This window comes from Barbus barbus (genome assembly GCF_936440315.1).
Source record: "Barbus barbus genome assembly, chromosome: 5".
NCBI lineage: Eukaryota > Metazoa > Chordata > Actinopteri > Cypriniformes > Cyprinidae > Barbus > Barbus barbus.
The window spans coordinates 34,753,083-34,765,150 of NC_136733.1; the positions used below are offsets into that span (position 1 = coordinate 34,753,083).

At 38.5% G+C, this 12,068-nt stretch overlaps 1 protein-coding gene across 2 annotated transcripts in view; it reads right to left on the reverse strand.

The window, feature by feature from the left end:
* Window positions 1–996: 996 nt before the first annotated feature.
* snx19a (sorting nexin 19a) overlaps window positions 997–12,068 on the reverse strand; it is a 31,960-nt gene continuing 20,888 nt past the window's right edge. For both annotated transcript variants that reach the window (XM_079417590.1, XM_079417589.1), the window contains exons 10-12: window positions 3,886–4,070; window positions 3,614–3,701; window positions 997–3,502 (exon numbers count right to left, since the gene is read on the reverse strand). In XM_079417590.1, coding sequence (XP_079273716.1) covers window positions 3,373–3,502; window positions 3,614–3,701; window positions 3,886–4,070 — 403 coding nt within the window. In that variant the 3' untranslated portion in view covers window positions 997–3,372. The remainder of the gene's footprint in view (window positions 3,503–3,613; window positions 3,702–3,885; window positions 4,071–12,068) is intronic.

Sequence of the window (12,068 nt, forward strand, 5' to 3'; positions counted from 1 at the left end):
TTTACTATGGTAAACTGCGCTATATCGTTTCAAACGACTTTTGTCAGCTTACTGAATTAAAATTATTTTTAAAGAGCAACGCTTATTTTATATTAATATTAACTTAACTAATGTGTAATTTTGTTCAGGTGTTAGTTAATGTTGGCCAGTAGCCTATTGAGAAAAAAATTATGGTTTGCTGCCTTTCTAGTTTTAGAATTAGTTTGTTATAGTTTAAGATTTACTGCATTTTTTTTGTATTTGTATTTTAAAGGCAACTGCAATGAAGCATCAAGAAAGACATGAGCAGGCCAGATACCCTGAGACTGATAATTCATGGTAAGAGAACAACTATGGTTTTGAGAGGTTTGCATATTTTATACGGGGGTTGCCTTTTAAAAGTGTGTAATTTCTACTTCTTGTTTTTCAGGGAACACATTTCTGTCACTAACAAAGTAGACGGTGAGCAAAGGTGGTGGCCATGTTTTAGAGCAGCACCTGGGTTTTGCAGATGGCTATGTATTTTTTCCCCATTATGTTTCTGTTGCCTAAAGATTCTTTGTGAGGATAAATCCAGAGGATACATAATACACTGCAAAACGTCCCAAGACAGGAGAAATGGTGAAGATGCACTGTTCCAGCATTGGAAGACTGTATTTTTAAGAATTATACATGCACTGTTTTAAATAAAGAATTTGATATTTTGTAATTATTGTGTCTGTTTTAACTGAATGCCATTATTGTAGGATAAAAAATAAAATGAATTTTATATAATAAAAATCAACTGAAATCTATTTTAAAATGAATGAATTACAGTAGTATACTGATGAATTAGATTTTTCTTCCAGTAAGTTACTGTAAAAACAGTACAGTTTGCTACTGTAAATCAAATACCATTTGCTACTGTAAATCTTAATTACAGTAACTTCCTGGCAACAGTGTTGCCAGCAAGTTATTGTAAAAACTCTTTGAAATGTCTAACAGTGTGTATATTTAATGTATTTCCCAGTCTCCATAGCTCAGTAGGATGCGTTTATTCACAAATATGAGCAAATACAAGGAATACATATAAATAACAATTTATCTTCCAGACAGCTGTTTGAATTCTTGTGTTGTTCACTGTTTAGTTCTGGCTATTTGTTTTTGTTTTTTTCTGGTGTTTGAATCTTAAGTCTCTGTACACCTGTTGCTATCATGCAATCACACTCGTAAATCTAGTACACAATTCCTGCTAGACAACTACACAAAGTGCTTCTAGAATGTGTGCATGTGTGTTTAGCAAACCACCAAATAATAACACATGGATTTTATTATAGCCCCCAGACATCTGATGGCCATGCATGCAAGAATGAAAATAACAAGAAATTTAATCTAATTCTGCTTCAACGGCTTCCTTAATAAACTGGCCTTGGTTACAGACATTTAAAACAACTCTGTCCAACTCTGAAGCTAGACTTGCAAGGCCAGGTGTTGTGGAAATAGCAGGCTGACCATTTTAGGTAGGGACTTCACTGCTACAGAAGCCAGATTAAAGTCTAATCCTGGATTTTGGGGTCCTCCATTGACAGTATTGCTGGGTTTTGTTCACTCTCAGATTAAGTTAAAGACATGAGTGCACTATAACCATTAAACTTCATCACCATAAAGATTAATGAATGGAACATTCCTGAAATCTTTTCATTCATTTTAATGGAACAATACACATAAAACATACTATAAGACATAAATTACTGGTCAAAAGCTTGGGGTCGGTAAGTTTTTTTTTAAATGTTTTTGAAAGAAGTCTCTTATGCTCATCAAGGTTGCATGAATTTGATCAAAAACAGAAGTTAAATTCATTCTGTCATTGCAAAGCTGAAGTTTTCACGTCTTCACACGATCCTTCAGAAATAATTCCAACATAAAAATCTGGTGCTCAAGAAACACTTCTTACTATTATCAATGTTAAAAACGGGTATGGTGTTTAATATTTTCGTGTAAACTGTGATTCATTTTTTTCAAGATTCGTTGATTGATATGACGCTAACAAGAACAGCATTTATTTGAAAATGCATTGTAAATGTATCTACTGTCATTTGATCAGTTTAATGTGCCTCTGCTGAATAAAGGTGTAGCCTATTAATTTAATAAAATAAAATGACCATTCTCAAACTTTCGAATGGCAGTGTATACAAAAACCACTGAATTATTCCATTTTATGCAAATGAAAACTAAGACTTTTTGTTCATTTCAGAAAGTCACAGGGAGGACAAAAATACCTAAACAACCAGACTGCCAAAACACTGATTCCTCTTAATGTTTTGTCTATAAACCACACAGAGCAAAGACTACAAATTAAACAATTAAAAATAGGTCTATTCCCAGCAATGATAATTCTTATATTTGACAAATCCTAATGTCCATGAAGAATTTGAGTCATCTGTGGTTTCTCAGACAGGAAATATTGGAAAATGTGCACTGATGTGTATCTGCTATAATATAAATAAAAAATAGCATGCTTTATAAAGATTCAACTGCAGTATGAGGTTTGGACAAAAAATAAGGCTCAGAGAAAGAAGAGATTAAAAATAAGAACATAAGAAGGTGTGTTTAGTTTTTCTTTTGGGTATTATATGTAGAACTATCATACATTTCAGAAGATAATATATAACAACATTTTAAATAATTAAATTTCTTTAAAACATTAAATTGAAATTGAATATTAATTTCCTTTCTGCTATTTACATTGACCTTAGTCAGGGTAGCATTGTATTTAATTTTTTACAGTAATACAATCGAGGCTGTGAGAGACAGAAGTACAGTGCATTCAATTGATTGTCCTGACAACATACCCATTGTTCAGCTGATGAAACACCTTTCAGAAAAAATAACTTGTAGTAGACAATAGTTTTGAAAGTTGTGACTCTTGTGAGTCGTGAAAATTGTGATTTTGGACTTTAATACAGTGCATGCCATTTTAAAGTCAGCCCTTCACAGCTTCGTTTTCATCCACATTAAATCCAATAGTGTCCATCCTGAATAATGTGCATACTGTATGAATATATAAAATGTACTACAATTACATTCAAGAGCTTATTTGAGTGGTCTCCAAGGACTTTGATGTGAAATGAAGTTTACTTGAAAGTTAGTCTGAATGGATAGTATTCAAAGACCACACATTGTGGGTAAGTTTAAGTTCAAAATGGTGCCTTAAACCTTATTTTGAACTTCTACCCCAAACCCGTTTGAAAGAGACAGCAACATAGAAAGAGACATAGAAATTGTGAGACAAAAACAGCTGTCTACAAAGCCAGCCAAACTGATAAGCCAGACTGATAAAAGCACATCCAAATGTCCTCATATCAAACCCAATGCACTAGTTTTGAAAGAGGGAAGAAAAGAAACATAGTGTCTTTAGGCAGATGATGGTGTTCTCTCTACATCTCCAGGGAGACTCTGAAGTAAAGACCTCTGGAACGTCTCCTCAGAAAATTCTGGAACAAGGAACTCCAGCAGCAGGTCAAAAATACAGTAAACCAAGTTCCTGAATGGGCCCATACAAAACAACACAAGTGTTAATTGTTAATACAATAGTTTATACAGTATAGCAACAAGAGAGATCACTGAAGATTATTTTGTGGATTTAATATATAACCTGTTAATACTGGGGTCCTGTAGAGATTCCAGCACATGCTCCCACACCAGCCTGCATTTCTTAGAGCCAAGCATGTCTGTAATTAACTCTACAATTCACACAAACAACAATTTTATGTCAGTGCTTGCAATGAAAGCTCTTGATGCACCAGTTACAACGGTAGGTACAGTGTGACTGTGTCAAATTATGTCTAAATGTGAATGAAGGCAATCCAGCTCATTCATTCTGAAGATCTTCTATCAAGTGGCTGTAATGTTGTGGTATGAGCTGACCTGGGAACAGCTGCATGAGGCAGTGTAGGCATTGGAGTCTTGTCTTCTCTCTCTGCTCTGGGCTCCTCTCTGGCCGAGGCACCACAGGCAGCTCACCCCCAGGCCAGACTGCATCCTGGAGAACGCGCAGGTAGATCACCCAGCATGGGGCGCTGGTTAGGTGGGCTATACCTACGTCTAACCACCTCAGGAAGACAAAAAAAGAGATTATACCTTAGGATTATGAGGAGTTTTCAAATAAACTTGATGACGCATACAGTACCTTTCTAAGGAAGCATAAGTAGTTTGAAGTGATTCATGTATAAAATTATGTAAAAGTGTAACAAACTCAACTTTAAATGACTCTTATGATCAAAAACATACAGTGTGACCAGTGTAGCCTGATTCCCAACAAACAAATAATTCAATTCAATTAATTACTCTTGTGAGCCAGTTATTTTAAGTGAATGAAAAGCATAGTGCATGAACAGTGTAGCTCAAGTCACAAGCAAATTAATCTTATGAACCAGTCCTTTTTTAGTGATTCAAAAACATACAGCATTACCATTATAGTTTGATTCCCAAAATAAGTGTCGCTTAATAGCAGGTTCTTTTTAGTGAATCAAAAACATACAGCGTGACCAGTGTAGCCAGGTTCCCAACAAACAAATAACCCTTTTGAGCCAGTAATTTTAAGTGAATGAAAAACATACAGCATGACCAGTGTAGCCTGATTCCCAAATCAAGTGACTCTTACAAGCTGGTTCTTTTTAGAGAATTAAAAACATACAGCGTGACCAGTGTAACCTGATTCAAGATTCAAGATTCAAGATTCAAGAGTTTTATTTGTCACATACACAATTATACAGAGTATAACCAGCAGTGAAATGTAGGTCAGGTCCGCTCCAAGGACAGTGCAATTATAAAGAATTCAAATATTAAGAAGAAGTACAAGCATAAAATAAAATAAAAGATAAGATAAAATAAGATAAGATAAAAAAAATATAAATATAAATGTGCAGGTCAGTATGTTGTTGACAAATAGTAATGAGAGGAATGTGCAAAAAATAATGTGCAAAAAGTTGTACAGGGTATTCGAATAGCAGCAATATGAGGTAGAGAAAAATTATGAAGCTTATTGATATGATATTTACATGGAGAAAATCGGTTATCCCATCAGGACCGGCTGCTTTCCTGACGTTCACGCTCTTTAACGCCCTCCGAACCTCATCCTCCGATACGGTGATTACAGGATCATCGCTGCTCTGCCTGCTGCTTCCTGACGCGCCGCCGCCGTTGCCATCGAAGCGGCTGTAGAAGATGTTTAACTCGTCGGCCAGCAACGGGTCTGCTCTCACCTCCGCGGAGGATTTGTTTCCGAAGTCACAGATGGTCCTCAGTCCCTGCCACATCCGTCGAGAGTCGTTGAGCTGGAAATGAGACTCAATTCTCTCTCTGTATCTGTGTTTAGCGGCTCTTACTGCGCGTCGGAGAGCATAGCACTATGCTTTGTACTCGCTCGTATTCCCAGACAGAAGAGACTCATTGTAAGCGGCAGTGCGTGTGTTAACCGCGGCACGGATTGTTCTGTCCACCCACGGTTTCTGATTGGAGAATGTCCTTATCGTTATTGTTTCTGTAGCTTGCTCGGTTAGCGTGTTTACAAAACTTAATGCTACATCCGTGAACTCGCTGACGTCAGAAGAACTCACCCGGAACATGTCCCAGTCGACGTCATCAAGCGCCGCCTGCAGCATAGTCTCTGAGTGGGAGGACCAGCGCGTCACTACTCTCTGCACCGGAGGTTCCTGAACGAGCCTTTGTTTGTATCCCGGTGTTAGAAAAATTGTGGCATGGTCCGATTTGCCAAAAGCCGGTAGTGAGCGGGCTTTGTAGGCATCCTTGAACTGAGTGTAGCAATGATCCAGTGTGTTTGGTCCTCTAGTTGGACAGGATACATGTTGATAAAAGTTCGGCATGACCTGCTTGAGGTTGGCTTTGTTAAAGTCCCCCGCGATGATAAAGGCAGCGTCAGGATGTTTGTTAATGTAGCCGCTGAGCACATCGTGAAGCTTAGACAAAGCCAAGCCGGTGTCCGCCTGTGGTGGAATGTACACAGCAGTAACAATGATCGATGAGAACTCCCGGGGCAGATAAAATGGGCGGCAAATAATGGAAAGATGTTCCAGATGAGGCGAGCAGGAACGCGACAGAATGGAGATATTCCTGGGATCACACCATTTCTTGTTGATCATGAAACATACTCCTCCACCCCTGGATTTACCGGCCTCTGCTGTTCTGTCCGTCCGAAAGACAGAGAAGTTATCACTCGGCATTACAGCAGTGTCCGGGACCGAGGACGAAAGCCACGTTTCTGACAAACAAAGGATGTTACAGTCCCTAATGTCCCGTTGGAAACTAATCCTGGCTCTAAGATCGTCCATCTTATTCTCCAAGGATTGGACATTAGCAAGGAGAATGCTTGGAAGAGGAGGACTGTGAGCCCTTTTCCTGAGTCTGACTCGAATTCCAGCGCGCTTCCCGCGGTGTTTCTTGATCCGTCGCCTCAGGGGGTTATTGTTTGTCTCTGCGTTACGAAGAATCTCCAGAGGCCACGCAGGATTCGTGGATAAAGTGTCCTGAAGCAGGTTGGTGTAGCGGTTTCCAATGTCCAAAAGTGTTTCTATGTTGTAGGTGATCAGTGCCGACGTGAAATGTGTAAAAAGAGAAAGTAAAAATAGGTAAAAAAGTAAGTTTAAGCAAAGTCTCAGTGGAGCGACCCTAACGGCGTCCGAACACAGCGGCGCCATCTTGTATTCCAGAAGCAATTGATTCTTATGAGCTGATTCTTTTTAGAGAATCAAAATCATATAGCATAACAGTATGGCCCTGAAAGAAATTACTTTCATAAGCTGGTTCTTTTAATGAATAAGCATTAGAGTGAAATTCTCAAAACTGACATAATATCTGAATACCAAAATGTAAGGGAACTGAATCAAAACACTGAATCAACGTGGGAGCTTGTAAATCGCAATCTAATGAGGAAATCTGTGTCAATTGTCAGTGTGGCCATGACTAAAAAATAATCTTCATTTAAAATCTGTTATGTAATAGCATATGCAGTTCAAGTCAAAGTCTTTACAAAGACTTCAGCACCTACACTCCTGTCTGAATATGTGATACATGTGTCTCGAATGTCAACTGCTCTGGACTATAACCTATTCATTGTCACTCCAGCTAGGCCCTGTCATCACCTCTATCTTTATCCCTCTGTTACATTCTTTGAAATCTCAAGGCTAATATTATGCACATCAAGCCTCACCACTAAAACAAATCTGCACACTTGAAAATCAGGCAAAGGAAACAAAATAAACTCCACAAGTGCATGAGACTTAGAAAGCATTAGGTCACGAGGGGCCAGTGTTCTACTAACAGCTGGCTTTATTTTTCCATTCCTCTGCTATGTGGTGCACGTGTCCCTTGAGCTCTTTGCATGTCATCTGCGTGATTGACAGTGGAGAGCTAAACCGGTCTCCAGGGTTGCGTGCCTCCTCTCCAGAAATAGCGGCTAGAATGATGTGTTTACTCTACACTACACACAAACACACATACAGAAACACTAAGACAGGCATACACACACAAAAATATTGTAGGAAACTGTAATTCTGAACTAAATACAATTGATATACATTACTCAAAATACTTTTTTGTGGAAACTACCAAACAAACACATATCCTCGCTGCCTCAGTCAAACAGACACTTGCGCATGCACAGACACAGACCAAACAAACAGGCATGCTGCATGGTAAATAGGTAATCAATGTCGAGACCACAAAAACCTTCCAGTAAAATATGAGGAAACAAATCACATATTTTTTCCCTTGTCATATTATTACTTCATATGTGTAGGCCTACTTAGCAGTTTCATTACATTAGGGTAAGCTATAAAATTACTAGACATGAACTATCAGTCCAGGGACGGATTAACGCACAGGCCTACTGGGCACGTGCCCAGGGCACTGGACCAGAGGGGGGCTCAGCCGAAATACTGCTACTCCCAGAACGCGATTTCAACAGTGCCCCCCTCAGATTTTTGAGGCAAGTGGATTTTGAATGCAGCTTCCAAAAAAAAAAAAAAATAGCCAAATAATATTTTTTATATTTAATAAACGATCACACCGGTGTGATTAGATCGGCACATCATCAGCTGCTAAATGAAAATCTGCGTTCTCTCAACTTTTTCTACAGCACTGCGCATTGTAACCAATCACACATGATTCTGTTGAGTTTATGAGTACAATGGCCAATAAGAGGCGTCCAGGTGAGTCATCGCTGAAACAGCTGTTTTGTTCAGTGCGCGCACTCCTGAATGAATTCTGCTCTCTGCCGATTTCTCTCATCAGAAACAACAAAGTGCAGAAGTGCGTATGATGTAAGCAAGATATTAATTTCACAATGTAAGCAGTGATTAATGGGAGTTTTTGAGAGTGCTTTAATTCTGTCGATGATAATGTTCTTTGATAATTTTAACATAGTGTAAATACATACATATATACAGTATATATATATATATTAGGGCTGTCAGTTTAACGCATTAACTTAATGAATTAGTTATGAAAAAATAACGCGATTAAAATATTTTAATGCAGTTAACGCACTGGCCACACCCCCAGCCCTATACATCATCTTACATTTCATAGTTGACTGTTGACAAATAGGCTATCATGCAGGGCAGCAACTCCATAAGTTATGCAGTTAAGTGCAGGAGTGACAACCGAATTTAACTGCAGTGTGTGCATGGCCAGTAAAGCCGTTTACTTAATTCCTGAATGACTAAGCGGTTTGAACAAATCGAATGAAAGAATCATAAAGACATTTACTGGCACCTACTGGCAGATACAGTTTCTTATTTAGAGTATTATATCATTAATGGGGTCATATGATGCGATTTCAAGTTTCCCTTTCTCTTTGGAGTGTTACAAGCTGTTTGTGCATAAATAAGTTCCCTGAAGTTGCAAAGACTAAATTCTCAAAACCAAAGATATTCTTTATAAAAGTTAAGACTCGACCATGCCCACCTAAAATGGCTCATTCAAACACGCCCCCACGTCTACATCACGGTGTGAGAAGATTTGCCCAAATGTATACGCAATGAACGAAGGTGTAACTTTTATTCTCGCTGTAGTATTGTTGCTGCTGCCAGCGCCATGTCGTGGAGACATTGTGTTTCGTTGTGAAAGCGAAAGTACTTTGTGCTTCCAAAAGAGGACACAACTAGAAATCAGTGGTTCAGTTGTATTTACAACACTGTTCCAGAACAGTTCAACCCAAATTTTAGAGTATGTGCAGCACATACTCTAAACACATACGGAAGAGTAGCCTACAATGCTGGCTTGAACAAAGGCTGTTTCTATAAAGTGGGGCAATTCCAACTTTGCAAGGACAGTCTGGCACTTCTGACTCACAGCCTGTAAGTACGTTTTCTTATTTAAAGAATTTGTCACTGACGATTCAAATGCGAGTTTTGAGCAGTGTAGAGTAGTGCTTGTCGTTTGTCGTTTTTCCGATCACAAATGCAGACATGTTTACGCGGTGTGATGCAAGTCATTATAATCAGTAATTATGTCTCCACTGGATGCAACAAATGCCTCGTTTATAGTGGGTTTTATTGTTTTAGTCTTGTCGTGCCATGTTAAGGAGCGTAACACAACGCACTGTATAGCTGGCCAATCAGAGCACGCCTCACTTCTCAGAATGATGAGCTTTCTAAATATCGATGTCTTTCAGAAGGGCGGAGCATAGAGGAGCAACAATAATGTACAGTATGTGGAAAATAATGTGTTTTTTTAACCTTAAACCGCATAAACACATTGGGCCTCATTCATGAAACATGAGCACATTTTGGTTTGGTCTGTCTTCTATGTGAGGGAGAAGTCAGTCTAAGGCAGCTCATGAATTCAATCGTGGAACATGTGATGGCCATCTCTTTGACCATCAGTCTTGATTATTTGACCCAAATTTGACAGTCTCCTTCCTGAATTGGAATTATCAATAAGTGTTCTTTTGTCTCGAGGTTGTAAGCTGTTTTGTGAAAGAGGCTTGCTGGTTAGTTTGCTTGCTTCAGACTAGTTGGAGCTAGGAATCTGATTTACGGCGTCCTGTTTCCTTTGGCCTTCTTCCAGCTTCTCATGTTTCAATGTTCTGATCGCATCTTAAATTTGTCTGATTCAGTCTTGATGTCTGATATTTTTGTGTTGATATTCTACAACACAAAAATAATATTTTGGGGTAATTTGCAATTAATTCGATTAATTAATCAACACATCGTGTAATTAATTAGATTAAAAAAAATGAATCCGCTGACAGCCAACTTGATTTTTTTATCTATTGGTATTTGATGGAATCCATGATGCCATGTGTCTAAACAAGATGTCCAGGACCTCCAGCAGAAATATAGGCCCACAACATTAAAAATACAGCAGTATATTTCATTGTACACATGGGGTACTTTTTTATCCCTGTGTGCACCAAACCCATCTTGAGTGTTTGCTGCTAAAAAGCACATTTTTTTGTTTCATCTGACCATAGAAGCCAGTCCCATTTGAAGTTCCAGTCGTGTCTGATAAGTGAATATGCTGGAGATTGTTTTTGAATGAGTGAGGAGAATTTTTCTTGAAACCCTCCGGAACAACATGTGGTGATGTAGGGGCTGATTGACAATTTAATTTTTTAAGGATTTCTGTCCCTGAAACTTAGCCTTTCTCTACAATTCTCCAGCTGTGATCCTTGAAGAGTCGTTGGCCACTCAAACTCTCCTTCTCACCGTGCATTTGGATGATATAGACACACGTCCTCTTCCAGGCAGATTCATAACATTTTCTGTTGATTGGAAATTCTTAATTATTGCCCTGATGGTGGAAATGGGAATTTTTACTGCTCTAGCTCTTTTCTTAAAGCCACTTCACTAATTTGTGAAGCTCAATTCTCTTTTGCTGCACATCAGAAATATATTCTTTGTTTTTTCTCATTGTGATGGATGATTAAGGGAATTTGGACTTTGTTTTCCCTCCTATTTATATTTCTGTGAAACAGGAAGCCATGGCTAGATAATTTCATGTTCATATCCCCCTGGAGTGCTCAAAATTGTGAATATGAATGGGAATATACTTCAGAGATATTTTACTCATAAGAATTTCTAGGGGTACCAATAATTGTGTCCAACGTGTATTTGAGAAAAACATTTATTTCATAATGAGATTTTCCCCATTTACAATTATTTTAAGTTCAATGAAAGGTTCGATTTTTGTTATTTTTATAAATAAAAGATCAAAAGTATTAATAATGCAGGTTTATTTTCAGAGCCTTCTTTGATCATATTTACCAAGGGTGCCAATAATTCTGACCACGACTGTATATACACATATACACACACACACACACACACACATATATATATGTGAATGTGTGAAATGTGAAGTGACATTCAGCCAAGTATGGTGACCCATACTCGGAATTCGTGCTCTGCATTTAACCCATCCAACGTGCACACACACAGCAGTGAACACACACACACCGTGAATACACACCCGGAGCAGTGGGCAGCCATGCTGCGGCACCCGGGGAGCAGTTGGGGGTTCGGTGCCTTGCTCAAGGGCACCTCAGTCGTGGTATTGAGGGTGGAGAGAGCGCTGGACATTCACTCCCCCCACCTACAATTCCTGCCGGCCGGAGACTCTAACCCGCAACCTTTGGATTACAAGTCCGACTCTCTAACCATTAGGCCATGACTTCCATACATGTGTACATACATACACACACACACACAAATATACATATATACACATATATATAGGATAATGAAATCATGAAAGTTTTGCTATTCTGAATGTAAAGATTCATAAACTAGGAGACAAGAAAGCAACTGTTTCTTTAAAAATTGTATAAATGTTTGTGGACACACAGAATACCTGACTGACAGTGTTTCTGTACTGAATCATACTGAATAACAAATTTAGAGACGTGACATTACCTCTGCACAACATCTAACAGCTCCAATAATCACTTCTTTCACAATAAAAAAGTACTGTACTTCGACACAAGTTGAAAAATATGACTTTCTCATTCCCACATTGCGTTCTTTATCCACACTGCTTTCTTTAACCTCCTCTCACTTAAAAAGCAATGTTTTATTGATTTTTATCTC